Here is a 21,733-nt window from a genome sequence, read left to right as displayed (position 1 = left end):
GCTGTGAATAATGTACTGGCCGGTCTTGCACCTTAAATTGCCGGTGAACGGTGCGGTGGTGATGGTTTTTCACTTTCTTGGCGGTCTTGGTTAGTTTTAGGTTATTTCGTGTTTTAGTTTTTTGGGGTTTTTATCTATTTTTTCTGTTTATGTGAAGCGCATAGAAGCTCCGGCATTATGCGCTATATAAATATAACATTATTATTAGGGCCTATTATTATTATTATTATTTAGTTCATCATCATAGTGTATGACACCAAAACATAGTCATTTTATATCACGTAACTGTTTTCACATCTCTTGCCCGTGTACCCTTCTCCGCAACTACATATCTGCTCTCCATCATGTGTGATTACACAAATCCCTCGATCATTGCAGAATTGATTGTCGCATAGCATTGTGGTTACTAGAAATAATTAAAAAAAAAACATACATTTGAACCAGAACAAAGTCATTATAACGAGTCATTATGTTTCGAAGTGAGGAGCTTTTACAAACATCATATTATAGAACTAAATCACTTATTATAATGCCTATTATAATAAAATGACGTTAATGATGGTGATAACTAAAATTATAATGATATTTATTATAAGTTCGATTAGAAAGAAAGCTAAAGAAAATATATATAGGTCATAACAAAACAATCAGCAATATTGGAAGACATACATTTTACTTTAATATTCAACTTTCCGCTAAGCCCCGCTCCTTGGATATTGTTGCTAAGGTCCCAAAAAAACGACTGTGTAAAACATACGGTACGCAAACACGTGCGTTTGTGGGACAGCACGTGTGTTTATTAGACACGCGCATATTCCTAGCCTTGTTCTGATTGGTCAGTTGTTAAGTTTGATTGACATTCCAGAAAGGTTAATTCAAGATGATTCAATAGGCCCATTTATTTGGCAACAGATGATAAATTTAATGATATATGAAATTGGTAACGTACGCATATTGCAGTAGGAACCCATAAATCCTGGTGGGCACATGCAGGAGAAGAATAAGTCTGACATATGCTGACAGGATCCGCCATTGAGGCAGGGACTTAAGTCACAAATGGCTGAAAAAAGTTTAAAAAATAGCAATTAGTTAATCAACTATACGTTAAAAATAATGAGCTAATGAATACAGTAGTGACTCTCTTTGTACGCCTAAAGAAATATTTCTTTTAATCTTTATTCATCTGTATTGTTTTTGTTTTATATTCTGACGATCTCCACTCACATGTTTCGCAATAAATTCCTTGTTGGTGACCATACGGACACATACAAATGAATTCATCAATGCCATTGATACACAGTCCACCATTTTGGCAGGGGTTGCTGCTACACTCATCAACATCTGAAAAAATGAATATATTTACAAATTGAAAAATCGTATAGGCCTATATATTTTAAAAATTTAAATGTGTACTTCAATTGATGTTCAAAACTCACCAGTTTCACATCGGTTACCATGGAATCCAGGAGGACACACACACTGGTACGAGTTCTCCTCAGCGATACACGTGGCGCCATTGCAACAAGGACCACTAGAACAGACAGTTGGATCAACAGCTAAAAGATAAACAAAAAAGAGAAAAACAATGCAAGAAACGCAATAAAAACTATATGTAGGCCAACTCAGTCTACTGCTAAAGGCTGCTGCTATTGGCATCTACTGATACGGCCGCTTAATATGACATACTATTTACATCCTTTAAATAGTGTTATATATTTGAAAAGAGCATATCAATATACAGTTATGAGAAATCTGAAAGCAGCATATTACACAAATCAGCAGTATGTTGGTACTTTATGGATTCACGAAATAGACTGAACTTACGTATTTCGCAAGTGAAGCCAGTCCAGCCAATGTTACAAATACAAACGAAATGGTTGAAGGCATTTACACAGGTTCCTTGGTGTTGGCATGGGCAACTTTCACATTCGTTGATGTCTAAAAATAATAATTTTAAAAATCAGATGTAGTTTCATTGCTAATTCTTTTACTTAAATATCGAATGCAAAATATATCTCTGATAAATAAAATTACAATAAGGTTATGGTTTTGGTTTTACATAAACATCATGAAAAAAAAAAATAATTTTGTTGTATTCCTCGTTACTTCTTACCCACGTCACAGAAAGGGCCCTGCCAACCATCAGAGCATACACAACTAAAGCCTATACCGTCTTCGCCAACGACACAGGTAGCTCCATTCGAACAAGGAGAGTATCTGCAAGGATCAACTTCTGAATAGGGAAAAATAATCATATTATGTTAATCCATAGTTATGCGATGCATGCTTAAAACCACGTATTAGTTACTTTTTTCCTAATGTGTCATGGTAAAAGAGTCCTCGTCGCGGTCCTGTTTAACGCTAATTCTTCCCCACCACACACAGGATTGTGCTAAAGACGTGTCCAGCTCTGGCTAAAACAATATCTAGCAAGTGTGTGGACGCGATAATTAGAAAAACCGGCTTTATTTTAGCCAATGATAAATTCAAAGTTTAAAGAAATCAAAATTTAATATTGTACCGAATATTTGGAACAACATAACCTTATTCACTTGCTGATATGTATTTAAATTAATAATTTGAAAGCCAGGAAACCGATTTCGCCTGAATTTCGACAATATTAGCGATCAATTAATGCTTACCTGATGGATCGATGCAAAGAGTGCCATCTACGTCAGGCGGGCAGATGCAGATAAATTTCTTGCCGTTGCTAAAACATTCCGACCCGATTGGGCATGGGTTGTTATAGCAATGGTTCGGATCTGTAAAATACAAGTGAAAAATAATTACTTGATTTATTTTTATCGTATCAGTGGCCAAACAAAAACTTGGTGGAACTATTTAGAACTCATTTGAGCTACAGATAATACCATAAATCAATATGTTGATAAATCAAACGATTTAAAAGGAGTCATTACTCAAGCGCCGTTAAAAAAAGCAAAGGGAAACTCTCTTTTAATACAGAATGCTTGTATCAAAATGTATATTGGCCTATCAGGAAAAAAATACAATTTTATACAAATGACATATAGATTAATTAGACCATGCTGGCAGAAAAAGTTTGCTGGCAAATTTGATAACACACGTATATTCAATTGATAAATAACCACAATAATTATCACATTAAATAACTTTAAAGTCATGTTGGCAGTAACAAGTACCCTATAATAAATTTATAACCTACCACATTCGTCCTCACATGAAACACCTTCAAAGCCATGCTGGCAGTAACAAGCATACTCATTTATTCCATCTAGGCACGTGGCTCCGTTGTGGCAAGGGTTGCTCAAACACTCATCAATAGCTTAAAAAAAGATTGTTAACAACTTCAGGATAGAAGAAACTAGGCTACCAATATTATTACTATTTTCCTTTTCTTTTAGAAAAATAAGATGTCAGTCTAATATAGTATAATAATAATAACTAAATTATTGGACCGAACACTTATGGAACGCGTACTAAGTCCTCTCTTGCGAGTTAATCTAATGGTGCAGTTAGTAAATCTGTGTAGTATTTGAACTCTCATTAAGTTAGCAATTAAATACGACTTTGGTTAGAGAGAGAGAAAGAGTGTGTGTGTGTGTGTGTATGTGGGTGTGTGTGTATGTGTGTGTGTGTATGTTTCATTTAAACAAGAAAATAATATAATGAAAACAGAGGAAGTTTTTTGATGATGATGAACTAAACTAGCATACAGTTCGAAGTGAAAACGCAAGTATCATTTAATTACAATAAGTAATGTTACTATTTAACCATTGCTGCCAAATGGGGATCAACAGAATATATTTGTATTATGTTGGTATTACCATTATTTAAACGTAATAAGTGTAGGCTAAAGAATACGTACAGTCATTTTGCATCACAGCCTGTATCGAAAATGAAAATCCACTCTCTGTCTTATCGTCATCAGATTCAAATGTAAACCACATCATATTTTCGTCAGATAAAAAGTTGATAGATCTTGCGTAGCCCGTAATTTGGAGCATTTCTGCACTTGAGTTACCAACATCATTACCGTGACCCATCATTAACCAATCATAGTTCATCTCTAACGCAAACGATTCTGGTTGGACAAGAAGTGCGCTGGCTCGAGGAGCACTGACAACCCATTGACAAATCTCGTTGTCGTTATAATTGTCAGGATAATTTGGCGATTGAATTTTGACTACGTCATTAAGGTCTAGAGTATAATTGTAACTGCAACCGGATTCTAGAATGTAACAAAACCAAATAACATATAATAAGAAACAATTAAAGTTAAAATAATATATTAATCAAGAAACTGAGTGCATAACAACTGCACCGTTTGGCGCCATGATGCATCAATGCTAGATACATCAAAATTATTATTTTACGAAACTTACTTGTCTGACACTCAATGCCCCTATATTCTTCTGAGCATGTGCAGATAAAACCGTTGATATCGTCAACACACGTTCCACCATTCAAACATGGGTTACTTGCACATTCATTCACATCTGAAATTTATTTAAACCACAATGATGTGATTCAGATACACTTTACTGACTGTTTTATGGCAAATTTTATGTTGTTCAACTGAGTAAGCTTGTATGTAACTACCGTTCTATACACAATTTTTTTTCCAAAATTACTGTGATTGCTTTCGTGGTTAATTAGCCACATTTCATCTCCGGCTGGTTGCAAATTACTAATGCAAGCTACTATTCCTACTTTCTGTAAATGATTTATATACTCTGAGACAACAAGTTGTTATTTTAATGTTAGTATGGTAAAAGTATATACTTTCTCCTTAGCTGTTCTTCTCCTCTCATGTTCAGACTCATTTTTACATTACATTAAGTTTTTTCTTTTAGTCATATATTTTGTGTAAAATGATGTGGAGAAGACTATTGCATTTTTATCTATCAGTCCTAATAAAGTGTTTGAACTGATTTGATTAAGTAAATTGACGTAGAGATCGTGATATTTACCGATTTCGCAAGTATCACCAGTAAACCCGTCTTGGCACTCGCATACAAAATATGTATATTTGTTTTTACATTGTCCACCGTTAGAGCAAGGGGAGGTCGCGCATGCGTCAGTTTCTGTTTGACATGTGTCTCCTTCCCAGCCAATAGCACAAATGCAGGTGTAATAGTTAACATCATCCATACAGGTGGCACCATTAAGACACGGAGAACTTATACATTCATTGATATCTTTAAGAAATGATAATAAAGCATTACAGAATATATTTGTGCGTAAAAAAATCAACTATCAAATTCTCAAATCTAATCCCTTTTAAAAATTTAATTGGTTATGTATATATTAAGACGAAAATGAATGAAAGCAACTTACCGACAGAACAGAGAAGGCCCGAGAAGCCCATCACACAGCTGCAGAGGTAGTGAGTCTGAAAGTTGAGACAAGTGGCGCCATTTTGGCATGGGTTACTAACACAGGCATCTATAGCTGAAACAACAAGTAACATATTATTTTATACAAGAATATTTTTTTTTAAATCACGTAACATTTACTTCCATAATATGTTTACAATTGTCACATCATCATCATTATCATCATCATCATCATCATCATCATCATCATCATCATCATCACAACCACCAAATGATCAAATACAGATACCGTGAAGGTATAATGCCTTCATGCTGATACTAAAGGCCAACTCGTACGACGCAGCCCGACGCGATTTGTTGTCGCGTCGGGTCTGTGTGAGTTAAACGCAGACGTGATGGTTTGCGTCGGGGGCAGTCGCGTCGTAGAATATTAAACATGTTTAATATTTCTCACGATGACTTAAGACTGTCCCCGAAGATACGACGCTGTCTGAAATACGTAAATCCGACGGAATCGCCACTTACCTATTTCACAATGGTTTCCATCCCAGCCGCTCCCACACTCACATCGGTAATTTGGTGCCATATCCACACACGTACCTCCATTTGCACATGTATTTTCTGAACACTGACTTATTGCTAGATAAAAATGATAATATTTCCTAATGTAGATCATTAAATGTACATGGTTCTCCATTAGCTTTTCGTTTAAAACTATTATGTTAGATAACACAGTTTTGTGGTTCAATTTCTATTTGTTTGTTTGTTTTTTTTTTCACATTAAATATAAACATTAAACAATATAATACTAAGGTGTAATTTACCGATTTCACAGTTGAAGCCTTCATAGTTGGGCATGCAGTAACATGTATAGCCAGCGTCAACATCTGCACATGTTCCACCATTCAAACACGGACTACTCTCACAACTGCTGATTTCAACAACTGCAAACACCAAAAAGCATATAGGTACAAATGTCAGTTAGAATTTCAATCATCATTTATTTTGACGACACAAAGGCCTAAGCCTATAATATCTTATTTTTTCAATAATTATTAACTTCTAGAAAATGCTTAGTTGTCTTTTCAATCATTTTGGACACGGGTAAAGATTTTAATTCATAATTATTTTAATTAGTTATGAATATAAATTTAATAAAATTGTTCACGATTGCGGTATTTCGAATAAAACAGAAAAAATATTACTTTGATCGCAGTGAGGCCCTGTATGCGATTCCGGGCAGGTACATTCATAGTACGTCTGGAAGTTTCTACACGTTCCGCCATTCTGGCAATTTGCGATTATGCAAAGATCAATCGCTGTGTGGAAAAAAGGTGGTAAAATGGGTATCAACGCAATTGAAAGTTTTTTTAAATATTACCAAACGTACGTGTAATCAGTATTACCTGTATAGCAGTCTTTACCAGTCCAACCAGGTGCACACTCACACCTGGAATATCTAAAGAAATCAATACAGGTGCCACCGTTGCCACAGGTACTTGTAAAACATGCCGTCAACACTAAACCAAAATATTACAGAAATAAAATTAAATATATGTGAACGCAGTACTTATGTATATAACAGAAACAGCACACACATCGAACTGTAATAATGGAAATACAGACATTGATACGATACAAATCATACACAGTTGACGAATTATATGAACATAATTTTAAAAAATTTATGTATACATGCAGATGAAATTGATTTTAACTTACGCGTTTCACAATTAATTCCAACTCGATTGTCGGGACATTGGCATTCATAGTAGCCATTGTTATTGACACATACTCCACCTCCTTGACACGGAGTGCTTTCACACACATCAGGTACTAAGAAAATAATAGTATAATGAAGAAGTTAATTGTTAAATAGCATAAATAATAATTTTACAAATATCATAATAACCACAAAATATATATGTAAGTGGTAGACACGAGCTGAGTAGATAGTTTAGATTTAGATGGCGGATATATGATGTAGCGGTATTTTAGAGGAATTTTTAAGTCATAGTTTGAACAATTACTGTACGTTGAAATTCAGAAAAGAATGAAAAGGGAATGATATTGGCCCACAATTGCCATGTCATTGTTCCCTTACCTATTTCACAATTTTCACCTGAAAATCCGGGTGCACAGGAACATGTGTAATATGTATAGAAATTATTACAGGAGGCACCGTTCAGACAACTTGCATTAGTACACGCGTTCACACCTGCATTACAAGATGAAATAATACTATTTTATAAATATGGCGGTATAATTGAGACAGGGCGGTATAATTGAGACAGGGTGTTATATGTGGTCAAACTTAATGACCATCCCCAAGTGTTGAGGGTGCCCCTGTGTCCAAACAATTCCGTTATAATATATACATGTACATGCAGAAAGGAGTTCGGTCTATGGAATAAAAGTAACAGAGATTTTGTCGTCAGTGTTTACGTATTCATTTCACAACGTCACAATGTCATATGATACAATTGTCTGGATTGGTGTTAAAATGGAATAAATATGCGAAATAGATGAATACAATTATTAAATATCATTTGCATTTAGACTCACCTTGTTCACAGTTGCTGCCAGAAAATTCAGGAGGACAAGTACACGTATATGATACTTGATAGTTGGCACAAAGGCCGCCATTTAAACATGGATTTGCATCACAAAGGTTCACGGCTAAAACATTACAATTGTTTTCATTATTCAAAAAAATACAATTCAATTTCGGAAAAGTTTAATTAAAGATTATAGATAATAATAACCTCCATCATAATAACTATTTATGCATTATTTAGCAACAACTCATTACTCAGTACCATAAAGTAGTTACCATACATACCTATTTCGCATGCGTCCCCATGCCAACCGTTCACGCAAACGCAATAAAATGTATTTACGTCATCGAAACAAGTGCCACCATTTTGACAGGGTTGACTATTGCATTCATTGATAGCTAAAAGTAAAGTGAAATCATCAAATTATGAAAACACATCAACTCAATTGGAATGGAATTAGTTCTGCTATTTATGAGCAAATTATTCGTATCTTATGGATGTGATATAACATCAGCATGTCCATATATAGTGAAATGAATTAAATAACTTGATTGATGGATAGAGAGCTTATTATTTATGTAAAACAGCCAGTTAGTTTTCCATATGATATTATGTTGTTTTGTTTGTATAATAGTGCTTTTAATAACTTAGTTATAATTATTTTGAATAATCCCGGCCATGTGCCGAAATATATTTTATGAATTTATTTTATTTTTTTATGAATTTATTTTATTCGTTGTGTAAATTTCAACTAATTTAATTATCGCCTAATTATGAATTTAACTTTTTTTATACCTTTTAAATTTTTTTACTCTGAATCGCTATGTACATATTTTGCTTCAATGTTTCTAAATTGTATATAAAATTGTAAATATATCTAATTCTATTCTCTCTTTGGAGAATTCATGAAATTTTTTATTTATTTAGCGTTTCGTGTCCTTTTTTGTGATGTTTTTGTAATGTGCTTTCTTGGTCTATAGTTAAACTTCAATTTTTTATGATAAGAATTGCAATAAAGCTTCTCGTATCGTATCGTATAGAACTTTATCACGCAATAATATAATGTCAATTATCTTGGCAGGTAATTTGGTTGATGGTATTATAATCAGGATTTATTCTTATAATATTCCTCACCGTATTGACACATGTCCCCTGTCCATCCACCATCGCATTGACAGACAACACTGCCCGTCTCTTCCACGCAAGTTCCTCCATTCTTGCACATATCTTCACTACACTCCAGTGCACGTGCTAACAAAATAATGTATATTAAAAGCCAAACTGGTAAATATCTAGATATTATGTTTTAAAACACTACAGTATAAAGTATAATGATTAGGTTCAGTGTTTACCTTGTTCACAATTTGTCCCACTCCAACCAGATGTACAGACACATTGGTAGTACGTGACGTAATTAGCACACTGACCTCCGTTCAGACATGGATTTGATACGCATGGATTGGTAACTGATACAAAATTTAGAAAAAGATAGTAATGATATTTATTTTAGATTATGTTTTAGTTTAAACAATTCACCAATAAATTAATACAACAATCATCATCAAATAATAGACTCTCAACAAAAGTGTCATAATAAAATTGTATCTCTTGTATAACACTGTGTACATATCTAATGACGTCATATTCAAAATATAAATATAGGCGTATGAAAATGATACCTTGTTCACATAAAGACCCCGTGAAACCTTCTGCGCAAGTGCACGTCAAGTGCGTAAAGAAGTTGTTACACGTACCACCATTCAAACACGGAGAATTTTCACAGGCGTTCAGTGCTGGGAGATAATACAAGTATACTTATTAATAATTAATAATAATGACGATCGTAAATGTAATGATGAAGTTTTTAAAGTAGATTCGCCATTCGAAATAATCTCGTTATTAGACGATTGATTGACAGAACGAAAGTGAAATAAACCAACGAAATACAGTTGAAAATTTTAGTTTTGTGTTACCTATTTCACAGTTTGTACCACCCCATGTAACTGGACATGCGCAGAAGTACTCAGACTGTCCACTGCAAGCACCGCCGTTTTGACATGGGTTGCTGGTACACGCACTGCTAACTGAAATAATTATATAAATAGATATAATCGAATATAAAATGTATATAATGTAATATTTTAAGAATGCAACATAAGTGAGTATTATATTTTAATGTTTCCTTTTATTTCATACCAATCTTTTTACACGTATATTTCTTATATGAATAAAAGAATTCTCACATTTCGGATACATCACTTGTGTTGCTTTTCTATTCTATCACTTTTTGTGATGCTTTTCTTTCTATCACTTTTCTGTTTCAACCATTTATTAATGACTTTTATCCTTTTCTGTTGTTCTGGAGAGGGCATAACGACAAGTTATATATACATTGTCAATGGTGTTTGCTAGATTAGGTTGAGAAAGCTTATATTAATGGATTAATACATTTGTTGAAGTAGTTGTTTGGATAATATGCCGGTAATAATGATAAGACCACTAAAATAAATGCACTTCGAGACTAACTTTTCCTTGTAGTAAATACTTGATGGGTAAGACCCAGACATGTTGAGCTGTGTAAAAGAGCTTAGTCTCTAAATGCTTCAGTTTTAATGAATATGATATCAAAGTATTCTTGTGCTTTAGTATGGTGGAATTCTAAACACCTACCAATTTCACAAAATGTCCCAGAATTAAGTGGCAAACAAAGACACGTGAAGGAATTCAGTTCGTTTACACAAGTCCCTCCGTACAGACAGGGGGAACTGGAACATTCGTCTACGTCTAAAAAACAATAAAGAAACACGATGATTTGAAATATACATGTCAGTTTAATTTATTATTTTTTACTCATATCATTAACTTAGTAACAAATCAAAATTGTACTTCGTGGTCTGTCATCTGATCTACCGTTAACAATTTTATAAATGACGAGCAGAACCAGGTTATTTTTTTGTAATATTCAGAATTTGTTCAATTTTTTACTGCTGAGACGCTCGTTTGCGTCTTTTATTTTATCCTAATAGGCCCTATGTATATATTACTTTTTAATTATTTTTTTATATTTTTGCATTTTTAATATTTTAATTTTTTGACTTTTTTAAACTTAAAGTTTATCAGCATTTTTGTTGTTTCTAAATATTTATACAGAATAAATAAAAAAATAAAATAAATATGTACACATTTAAGAATGAAAGATAATATATTGGTAAAATATATTACGTTATGAAAAAATATTTTTCAAAACGTTAATGTATTGGCGCGCCATACATTGGACTGATCTGAATTAATATGATGGAATTTAGCAAAACACGCATCATCGCAAAAGGATATCTATAATAAAACGTATTCTTATTATCTTGATTATAATAATTCTTACCGTATTCACATCTGACACCAACATAGCCACCGGTACATCGACAAGTATAATAATAATATTGTGAAACACAACTACCGCCGTTCAAACATGGGTTACCGGAGCAGGGATCCACTAAACAAATACCGACACCGTTACTTAGCATTTAGAAATTAATAAAAACATTGTGGAAAGAAAGAGGTTTCCAACCATGTTGAATTTGACAGTCCACCATGTAGAATTTAACATATATTACGGATGCATCTAGATCTACATTATTTCAAGCATAATATTCTGAACTACAGTATCTATTTTGCAAAAATATGAACAAGCAAATTCTAATGAAGGCAAATTTCATAAGAATAAGTAAAAACAGTTTAATTGCTGAGACAGTCATACTAGATTTATAATAGCCAACATAATTAAAGCAGAATGATAACAAAATATATTGAATGAACATTTAGGCTATACGGTACTACAAATGGTGATGCTAAATGCACTTTCATATTTACGGTTACTGTATTCTGAATTTACCTGTTTCACAGGTTTCACCTGTCCATCCGTCAGCGCAGACGCAGATATATGACGTCACCTGGTTCAAACACGTTGCCTCATTTTTGCACGGGTCAGTTAAACATTGGTCGATTACTGTAACAATAAATTAAATCGAGAGTATCGAAATAACTATCAAAGCTTCTGAAACTAGAGAATAAGCACTTATACTATTCACTCATATAGTTATAATAGTAATAGCTTTATGTATTCACTATACCCACGCGTGCGCAAAAAACTTTCCATTACTCCGTTCAGACGAATGCGTAGACATGGGACGTGTATTTACAGCTCTTTAAAGTGAAACTCATGTAAATGGAGGTAAACGAAAAAGCTCATATTTACGTGTACTGCATGTTGTCCCAGCGTATCCACTTTGACAAGTACACTGGAAGGAATTGACGAGATTCAAGCATTCTCCACCATTGCGACAAGGCTGGCTGGTACATTCATCCACATCTACATAATACATGATAATATAATATAAACAGTAAACTATCATTTCTAAATAATTGACAAAATATTGTTTTGATTTCTAGACTAATTTAATTTTGACGAAAACAATCTGTGTTTTTAACAAAATTACTTCATACATGCTGATATCAATTAATTTTTTTACAAATATATATATTTATTACTTTATACACTAGCAGATGTTGATTAAAAAAATAAATACATAATCAAAAATAATTGTTATATTTCCACAGTACCTTGTTCGCATAATTGCCCAGTGAAGCCTTGAAGACATTGACAGGCGAAAGAAGTTACAAAATTTAGACAGTTACCGTTGTTCTGACAGGGGGCACTATGACATGGGTTGATTTCTGCAAGCAATACAACCGTATGATAATAAACTTTTGAATGTAATTATTTAAAATGGTGATTTATGAAGCATCTTTAGAAAAAATTGTACTATTATCTGGTCCGAGACACCTGCATTGAATTGATTCAATATTATAAACTGATGGCAAGGTATGGAGGCGAGAAGTGTGATCCGAAATAAATATGAGAATATAATATGTAGCATCTGAGTATGAAAAATTAGGGCCTACAGCACATGGCGGCTGACCATTATTATATTTATATAATAAAAATACAAATGGTACAATATTCTTCTGTTCCAGATCACGTAGGCATTTGCATATTAAACCTAAATGTAGGCCTACTATCGGGTGGAATGATCCCGTATAAACTCACCCAGTTCACATAAGTCACCGGTAAACTCGTATGTGCATAAGCAAGTAAAAGAAGCAATTCCATCCACACATATACCATTATTAGCGCACGGCTGGCTTGCACACTCATCAAGTTCTGTAACAGAATAAATCAAGTCCATAGTGATGTAATAAAAAATTTAGTATAAGTCTAACTACAGATAGAGTTATGCTCCTGTAATGTGTAGGACTTGTCACGTCAACCAGGAACCTAGATATTGAAGGCGAACACCTTAAACAGATTCTATTCACTATACATGTATTTTCTTTCAAGTTTGTATGGATCTTGAAGTTGGATGAGATTCCTATTTCTGTCACAGATTTGTTTCGTTTCGTTTTAAGCCGGGCATTCACTGCGCCGTACGACCGTCGCAAGACAAATCCAACAGAGCTTTCTGTATGGGTTGGACCCTAGACCTCGCACGCCGTCTGCAAGTTGTCGGTGGCAGGCTGAACGGATCATCATTAAAAACGACCCGCCTGCGCGCACGTCGTCGCGTTGCGTTATTCATAGAATTTACAACCATCGGGCACAGTAAGTGCCCGGCTTTAGTGACTGTGAATTTTATTTCAACGACGCTAGCATTTAATTTTTTTAGTATCTGTAAACTTTTGGAATATTATTGCTTTTGCTGCTGCTTTCCAACCTAAACTAGTTGAAGATTATCTTTATATGTTGGATTTGGTGTTCAGTGAAAATCCGCCAAAATAATGCAGGGTTTATTATATTTTACTTTATTGTTATTTACGTGGAGATTTGTATGTTGATCTCGAAAAAGAATGAATAAATTTGGTTACAGATCATTTAAGCTTATAGTTAATTTCAGTCACACCTGTTTCACACAATAGACCTGTGTATCCCTCCGAGCATCGGCAGGTAAATACATCAATTCCGTGAGAGCACTGGCCGTTGTTGCGACACGGATTGCTTAAGCACTCATCCACCTCTAAAACAAAACGCGATAAAGATTTTAATAAAAACCTGTGTTGACTATAATTCGGGCTTTGAAACCCTTTTTCGAAAAGTTGAGTGAAATGTAATTATCATACATTCATAAGATAATATTAATTAACATATTGGTATTGGTACTGTGCAATTATAATGCGCTACTTCGTTTGGTTACACAGCGCAAACTAAGTATTTATGAGAGTATTACTGTAGTATGGTGATTGATCCACAACATATACAAGTAGCATATAAAATCTTCAGTAAATTATCGTTTGAGAAGATGTGTTCACTCCTCCCTGAACAATCTTTTCTCAGACACTTAAATGCGAATTATTTTAATTCGATCTTAATGTGTAATGTTAAAAACATGTCTTACCAACATTGCAGTTAACACCAATCCAACCTGCAGTACAATTACATATGTACCAATCAATGTTATCCACGCACTGTCCACTATTGAGACAAGGATTGCTGGCGCACACTGACAATTCTAAATATAAAAATAGATTTGGAAAGCATGGTTTGCAAGGTAAATCAACAGTTTCTGAAAAGGGTGACTGAAGTGCGTCTACAGTGACTCAATTTTAGCAGTATATATTTTTATGTATTCTTAACCTTAATAAAACCCTTAATGAAATTATTCTAAGACGTTAGTAGTATAATTAGCAAACAATTAAAACAATGTCCCCTTTTAATTCAAAACAGTCACTGACAGGCTATTATTGAATGATTTGTTCTTACTCCAAACCAAATGCAGACCTGAATAATGGAATGTTGAAAGTATTAAATATGGTTTGTGTATTAGTTTATTAATAGAGTTATGCGTTTTATCTTTGGCAAGGTACAATGCAATGAATTTAATATAAAAAAAATCGTCTATTTTTCTGAATCTTTTCAAAATTCAAATAATGACAGTCGCCGAAACGTACCAATTTCACAATTCTCTCCTTTGAACTTAGGCGTGCACTCGCAGAGGTAAGCGTTGCGTCTGTCCACGCACGTCCCACCATTGAGACAAGGAGAACTGGAACATTCGTCAATTTCTGAAAACGCAAAGAAGAGTGATTGTCACGTTTACCTCATTAAATTGTTACCAATACGCCTAAATTTGTAAAATATTATTATTTTAAGACTAGTTGACCTGGTGATGATTGAAACAATGGAGCAGTAAGAGTCAAGTGGCTTGAAGTGCTACCATCTCACCGTCAAAATTGTAGGCATGATAATGTACAATGTTACCAGCAAATGGAATGCACCCACGTACCCAACTGACAAGTATCGCCAGTAAATCCACCTGAGCATGTGCAGTTGAAACCATTCAATAAGTCAACACAATCGCCTGCATTTTCACATGGATTACTGAAACATTCGTTGATTTCTGAGAAGATAATTAAGATGCTTAGATATAAATAAAACACATTTTCTAGTGACCAAATATACATTATAGACATAGTACTATTCATCAACCCCGCACTCATATAAAAAGTAGGGTATATGGGTCAGTTTAGGAGACGAAAACCGTCGACAACAGCGTTCTTACCGGTTTCACAATTTGTTCCTGTATATCCACTAACACACATACACTGATAAAAGTTTATTCTGTTAACGCACGTGGCACCATTTAAACATGGGTTGCTATTACACTCGTTGATCTCTGAGAAATTAAAAAAAATGTAAAAAATATAACTTCTAGAAGTTTTTTCTATGCTAAGTACATTCAGAATGTATTAGTAGATATTATAAAATATAAAATGGTTTTAGTTACCAGTACTACAGTCAACCTCAATGAATCCTGGGTAGCAGTGGCAGACGAATGATGTGATGAAATTTTCACAGACACCACCATTTTGACATGGTTTAACTTCACATTGATCAATCTCTGTAATGATATTACAATCAGGGTTTTATTAATTAAAAATCAGATTTTTAGGCTACACCATTACATTACTAAACCATTGTGATCCACTCAAATGCTCATCTTTTGAAACTGCTAATGACATCTATACCCCAGTCTTTGTAATTCAACACATGGTTTACATTTCCACACGACTTGCATCTCTGACAGCTATAATCAACCGATTTCGTAACTCTTCATAAGTTCTACTACTAGTTCATAGCTTTTTTGAAAAACATAGTTTATATTTTTATAGCCAAATATCTTTATTCAGAAGTTTAATTTGTTTAATGCATTGTGCTTTTTAAATTATTTTCCATGTACTGCCACTGTTAAACACACAAGTGAAATGTCAAAAAAAGAGAGCACTATCTTACCAATTTCACAGTGCGTTCCCAAATATCCTTCTGGACATTGGCAGACGTAAGAGTTGACACCGTCGACGCACACACCATTGTTAAGACACGGCTGGCTTGCACACTCCTGAATATCTATAATGAAAAACAGTGAGTAATAAAACAACAATATAAGAATTAAACATTTAGCAACTCCATATATGCGGTTGCAACTCAATAACACATTAAACATATAGTTTCAGATTCATATTTATTCACACAATGCATAATGGTGGTAATAAGACAAAAATAATAAAGGTACCAAGTTAAACTCTGGTGCGTTGTAGACGTAGCTAAATTTCTCTCTAGATCTCCTCACGTAGAATGTTTGCAAAAAAATATTAAGATTTTTTTATTGAATAAGTAATGTTTGGTAAATTAAACTCGAAAATATATAATAATATTACTAATTGTTGCTATACATATAATTATATCATATTCTCGCCGTTGTCCTTACTTATTTCACAGTTTAAACCAGAGAATCCAGGTTTACAATCGCATCGATAAGCATTCAATAAATCCACGCAAGTAGCCTCGTTTTCACATGGTGATCCTGCACATTCATTTACTTCTCGTTCACACGTGACTCCAGTGTAACCAGCAATACACTCACATTGATATCCATTTGCCAGGTCAACACACAACGCCCCGTTCATACACGGGTTACTTTCACACTCATTAAAGTCTGAAAAACAAAAGCATTTTTAAATCATATTTTTTATGTACTGTTTATTTTTTGACAGATCGAACCATAGATCAATTGATCAAATGATAGATTAAGCAATCAATCAATCAATGGAGCCGTTACAGTATTCTAAGCAAGATCTTATTGACCGATTTTTGAAATGTGTATGTACTATTTGATTCATTATATTGATTGCCATACTGCCGGTATGGTTTGTTACTATCTGTTTAAATTATACTTTTTGATCGCACTGCAATTGTTTTTAGTGTTACTGATTTTTTAAATATATAAAATAACGTCATAATCTATTCATTTTGTCATAATCATAGTCAAATCAAATATATTATTGCAGCTTTAAAAGGAACACGTAAATCAGTCAGTCAGTCAGTCAATTACGCGAATGATGTTTTAAAAAAAAAAAAACTACCCAAGACACGCCAAAATGATACAAATTAGGGAACACATAATAATTTTCGGAGACATAAAACTTACTTATTTCACAATGCGTTCCGTTGAATCCGTCCGCGCATGAGCACACGTATCCATTGATGATATCTTGACATACGCCTCCATTCTGACAAGGGCTACTTGTACATTCATTCAATTCTTAAAATAAATGTTATTATATTAATGAGTATTAGTGAACAATTGAGATGATAATAACAATAACTGAATAATGAAAATTCCTATCAGATATTATTCATCAACATAATTATAGTTCATGTGATCTATAGGCGCCATCAATCGTTTATTTTTCCTTTTCTTGTAGTCATTTACTGTACCTATTTCGCAGTTGGATCCCGAAAAGCCACCGGCACAATGACAGAGGTATGCATTCACCTGGTCTTCACATACGGCCCCATTCTCACACGGTTCGCCATTACATTCATTAATGTCTGTAGTTAAAATAACATGTTTTAATTTGTAAAACTTGGGAGGCGTATCCATTTTTTGTGTTTATGAATCAAGTAAACAGTCTTACAGGATCAGTTATTGTTTAGTATAACAATTACAGGTCTTAAACAAGTCCTTTGAACAATATAGTCCGTTTGAAAATAATAATGTACTGCAACAAACATCATGTTGCATTCTACATATTCATTTACTTAATGTTAGTTTGTATATAAAAATTAATAGTCTAACCTTGTTCACATTGTGTTCCAATATAACCTGGGAGACATTGGCACTGATAAGCATTAACTTTGTCAAGACATAAACCCCCGTTCATACACGGGTCACTTGCACATTCCACTATCTCTGAAATATAAAATAATGTAAATTAAACATGGATGTGAATCCAAGGGATGATGCCATTTCATTGTTGATTGTTGTAAGATAATTTGCAACGCATATTTAAAGGTTCATCCAAACACAATTAAAGAACGCCACCAATGTTTGCCTACCTGTGGCGCACGAAGCTCCAGCGAAACCTGCGCTGCACAGGCATTGGTAAGCATTCTCAAGATCGATACATAAACCTCCGTTCAGACATGGACGACTTAAACATTCATTGGCCTCTAACAAAAGAAAGTGAAAATGCTTTCAATAAAAAAATATATATAAATCCAAATATTTGCCAGTTTGTGGTTCATAGGTTGCTTTACGTATATATAAAATTTACCATTTTGCTTTAAAGTATACCGGTATTATAAAAATAGATCTATAATTATTAGTTTATCACATCTAATAGAATAACAATTATTAAAAACTTAATTTAAAGTGGAACAAGATTGGTTGGAAAATAGATTTTAGAAAGACAATGTGATAAAAAAACACAACCTTAAAAAAGGCTTTAAAGAAAATTCAGAAATTGTTATATATCATAAACGCCTCTAAACAGGCCAAAAAAATATATTACCTGTTTCACAATTGGTTCCTTCATATCCTATTGTACAAACGCAAATATATGTGTTTATCATGTCAACACAAAGGCCGCCATTCTGGCAAGGTACAGTTGCACATTCGTTTATTTCTAAATATAATCATGGTATACAAATAAACATACATTATTAATTTTACTAATTTTTCAAATAATAAACGAGTGAATGGCGAATTAAAAGATTCTTTAATTTCATTGTTGAAATTGTTAATTACTAAAGGTGCATCACATCGAATCTGAATTTTCGGATTGAAGGCTTTACTAAAACGATCAGAAATTCGAATCAAAGTGTAAGAATAGGGACGCTGCAGCGCTTCGGAAACGCGGTCCGAATTTCTGTTCGGATCAGATGTGAATGCAGCTGGAAGTCGAAATATTACCTGATTCGCATCTGGTTCCCGTAAACCCGCCCGCACATTCACATCGGTAACTATTGGCAAAATCCAGGCAAACTCCATTATTCATACAGGGGTTACTTGCGCATTCGTCAATTTCTACAATCAAAAACATTTCCAATTAGCATTTGTTACTCTTTTTTGGAGTTTTTGAATAAATAATGAAGTTCAGTTAGGGACTGTAGCTTGCATTTAAGAGGAGACTGCTTTATAATTTCAGGGCATTGGTTTCAAGTTCTTTAAACATGACTAAAACAATGCCATTTATTAAGCCTCATGAAGAGATTAACTTTATTGAACATCGATCATCTGTGGTGTTGAATGGGAAGAAAAGGACAATATTTACTAGCAATATTCTAAGATTTTGTATAATGTAAATTTCATTATTTCGTTATACTGTATTAAGCTTGTCTTTATATTGCATGTTTTGTTAATTTGATTTATATTTTGGTTTTTTTTTTTTATCATGACCATGATGAAAAACAGCATGTAAATTGTTTAGTTATGTTTTCGTGAATAAATAAAGCTTTACAAGTTACAAGATACAAGAAAACAAAGTATATAATAACTAAACAGAATTTAGAACTGTTAGTGAAAATGACAGAAGTAAAGTGATATGCATTTTGACAATGTCTTAGTTTACTGAAGATTAAATTCACTACTTATGGTAACATCTCCAAACATGTTCTCGATATTTAGAGTGATGGGTGTTACCTGTCTGACACGTGTTGCCTGTAAATCCAGGTAGACACGTACAGCTATAGGCGTTTACAAGGTCTTCACAAACACCACCATTCTGACACGGCCTTGAAATACACTCGTCCACCTCTGTAGACAGAGATTGTGGTATACGTTTTATTCACAATCATCAACTTAATACCTGTCTCTTATACACATCTTAGCAGTGGCAGATGAATGACGTGATAAAATTTTCACAGACACCACCATTTTGACATGGTTCAACTTCACACCTATAATCAGTCTACACCTCTATTTTATTGTTTAAATTGTACAGTATAGAACTTGTAACAGCCTACTTGAACCCGAAATACAAGTTTTGAAAGAGGCAATGGCGGCGCCAGAAGGGTGTCTAGAGGGCACGGGGCACCCTTCGGGGAAAAGTCAAATTATTTTGTCAGGGAACACTTTTTAAATTACATATTTTTATAATAAGTGCCATTTCCTGCCATCTAGGTGCCCATTTCCAACATTTTCTTCATTTGGACACCTCTCGCGGTTGAACATAGACACCTTTTCGGAGAACTTCGACTCCTCGTTGAAGGATTTTGACGCCGCCACTAGAAAGTATACAATTTTATACTGATTTATATAACAATTGATATTAGTTTAAGAACCAACTAAAGACTACTATACGTACCGGTTTGACATAAATCCCCGCTGTACCCTGGTACGCATGTGCATTGAAACCCGTTTACTCTATCAGTACACAGGCCACCATTTCTGCAGGGACTGGTTGCACATTCATTAATATCTACATAACAGTAAAAAAAAGACAATAAATAATAAATTCTGAATTTTTGACTTGTCGTTATAGTTCAAAGATTCTTAATTTGACTTAAAATATTTACCAACGTCGCAATTAGTTCCAGTATACCCATCAACACACTGACATCCGTAAGCATTTACTAAATCTACGCACGTAGCACCGTTTCTGCATGGTCCTGTTGCGCACTCGTCAATTTCTGTAAACAAATATTATATAAATAAAACAATTGTGAAAATTAAAGATAATAATAGTTATAGCCGACATTTAAATAGACCTATGACAAATAATTGACAGGCATAATTATTTTTCTTAAATCACATTTTTAGAGTAGGCCTATTCTAGCACATAGTAGGATATTAGAATATTAGATTAAATCAATCCAGACGCATCCTTCTACATCGTTCACTAAGTTTTGCGGAATGTGTGAAAAAAAACGAAGATTATTACCAGTTTCGCACTGCGTTCCACTATAGCCTGTGGCACACTGGCATGCGTAGAATGACACAGAGTTGAGACACGCTCCACCGTTTTGGCAAGGATTGCTGGTACACGGATCTGAAGCTAGAATGTTAACATATCACTACACTGAGAAAAGCATTACAATGCTACATTATCATATTAATATATAGTAGATGTGTATGTTAAATTTAACCAAGTAGTTCTAGTCCAAGAGATAATAATAATAATAATATTTATTCGGCAGAGTAAAAAGTATACATACAATATTCTTGCCATGAGTAAGTAATAGGCATAAGCCCAAACAGTAAACTGCTCTTACTCCATCATCAAAATCAAATACAATGACAATACAATATAAATATACACAAAAAAGTAAATTCAAAATAAATTGATTTAACTAAAACAAAACAGAGATAATTAATAGTTATTATTAGTAATAATATTTTGAGATCAAGTGTTTTGTGAGCTGGGCTTTAAAGTCCGAAATGGATGTGCATTGTTTAATTTCATTAGGAAGTTGTTCCCATAATCTAGGAAAAATAACAAAAGATGAATTTAAAAATGTATTAGTCT

General features: G+C 33.7%; 1 protein-coding gene across 1 annotated transcript in view; it reads right to left on the bottom strand.

Moving 5' to 3' along the window:
* The window catches only part of LOC117117570 (fibrillin-2-like), a 39,910-nt gene that overhangs the window by 2,247 nt on the left and 15,930 nt on the right, over nucleotides 1-21,733 (bottom strand). Inside the window, exons 19-66 of the mRNA XM_033261913.1 lie at nucleotides 21,149-21,262; nucleotides 20,784-20,897; nucleotides 20,573-20,686; nucleotides 19,909-20,022; nucleotides 19,180-19,293; nucleotides 18,779-18,892; nucleotides 18,324-18,437; nucleotides 18,064-18,177; nucleotides 17,703-17,816; nucleotides 17,413-17,526; nucleotides 16,693-16,920; nucleotides 16,218-16,331; nucleotides 15,712-15,825; nucleotides 15,487-15,600; nucleotides 15,211-15,324; nucleotides 14,876-14,989; nucleotides 14,323-14,436; nucleotides 13,831-13,944; nucleotides 12,981-13,094; nucleotides 12,494-12,607; nucleotides 12,129-12,242; nucleotides 11,766-11,879; nucleotides 11,256-11,366; nucleotides 10,547-10,660; nucleotides 9,850-9,960; nucleotides 9,556-9,669; nucleotides 9,229-9,342; nucleotides 9,011-9,127; nucleotides 8,161-8,274; nucleotides 7,884-7,997; nucleotides 7,423-7,536; nucleotides 7,041-7,154; nucleotides 6,725-6,838; nucleotides 6,524-6,637; nucleotides 6,143-6,262; nucleotides 5,844-5,957; nucleotides 5,320-5,433; nucleotides 4,953-5,180; nucleotides 4,365-4,478; nucleotides 3,848-4,210; nucleotides 3,185-3,304; nucleotides 2,643-2,762; nucleotides 2,114-2,233; nucleotides 1,825-1,938; nucleotides 1,437-1,556; nucleotides 1,225-1,341; nucleotides 950-1,060; nucleotides 287-406 (exon numbers count right to left, since the gene is read on the bottom strand). Coding sequence (XP_033117804.1) covers nucleotides 287-406; nucleotides 950-1,060; nucleotides 1,225-1,341; nucleotides 1,437-1,556; nucleotides 1,825-1,938; nucleotides 2,114-2,233; nucleotides 2,643-2,762; nucleotides 3,185-3,304; nucleotides 3,848-4,210; nucleotides 4,365-4,478; nucleotides 4,953-5,180; nucleotides 5,320-5,433; nucleotides 5,844-5,957; nucleotides 6,143-6,262; nucleotides 6,524-6,637; nucleotides 6,725-6,838; nucleotides 7,041-7,154; nucleotides 7,423-7,536; nucleotides 7,884-7,997; nucleotides 8,161-8,274; nucleotides 9,011-9,127; nucleotides 9,229-9,342; nucleotides 9,556-9,669; nucleotides 9,850-9,960; nucleotides 10,547-10,660; nucleotides 11,256-11,366; nucleotides 11,766-11,879; nucleotides 12,129-12,242; nucleotides 12,494-12,607; nucleotides 12,981-13,094; nucleotides 13,831-13,944; nucleotides 14,323-14,436; nucleotides 14,876-14,989; nucleotides 15,211-15,324; nucleotides 15,487-15,600; nucleotides 15,712-15,825; nucleotides 16,218-16,331; nucleotides 16,693-16,920; nucleotides 17,413-17,526; nucleotides 17,703-17,816; nucleotides 18,064-18,177; nucleotides 18,324-18,437; nucleotides 18,779-18,892; nucleotides 19,180-19,293; nucleotides 19,909-20,022; nucleotides 20,573-20,686; nucleotides 20,784-20,897; nucleotides 21,149-21,262 — 5,982 coding nt within the window. The remainder of the gene's footprint in view (nucleotides 1-286; nucleotides 407-949; nucleotides 1,061-1,224; nucleotides 1,342-1,436; nucleotides 1,557-1,824; nucleotides 1,939-2,113; nucleotides 2,234-2,642; nucleotides 2,763-3,184; nucleotides 3,305-3,847; nucleotides 4,211-4,364; nucleotides 4,479-4,952; nucleotides 5,181-5,319; nucleotides 5,434-5,843; nucleotides 5,958-6,142; nucleotides 6,263-6,523; nucleotides 6,638-6,724; nucleotides 6,839-7,040; nucleotides 7,155-7,422; nucleotides 7,537-7,883; nucleotides 7,998-8,160; nucleotides 8,275-9,010; nucleotides 9,128-9,228; nucleotides 9,343-9,555; nucleotides 9,670-9,849; nucleotides 9,961-10,546; nucleotides 10,661-11,255; nucleotides 11,367-11,765; nucleotides 11,880-12,128; nucleotides 12,243-12,493; nucleotides 12,608-12,980; nucleotides 13,095-13,830; nucleotides 13,945-14,322; nucleotides 14,437-14,875; nucleotides 14,990-15,210; nucleotides 15,325-15,486; nucleotides 15,601-15,711; nucleotides 15,826-16,217; nucleotides 16,332-16,692; nucleotides 16,921-17,412; nucleotides 17,527-17,702; nucleotides 17,817-18,063; nucleotides 18,178-18,323; nucleotides 18,438-18,778; nucleotides 18,893-19,179; nucleotides 19,294-19,908; nucleotides 20,023-20,572; nucleotides 20,687-20,783; nucleotides 20,898-21,148; nucleotides 21,263-21,733) is intronic.

This window comes from Anneissia japonica, unplaced genomic scaffold, assembly GCF_011630105.1.
Source record: "Anneissia japonica isolate Jap-2015-1 unplaced genomic scaffold, ASM1163010v1 scaffold287857_len828801_cov194, whole genome shotgun sequence".
Taxonomy (NCBI): Eukaryota; Metazoa; Echinodermata; class Crinoidea; order Comatulida; family Comatulidae; genus Anneissia; species Anneissia japonica.
The sequence above is the reverse complement of the archived record's forward strand: the minus strand, read 5'-3'. Positions and strand labels throughout refer to the sequence as shown.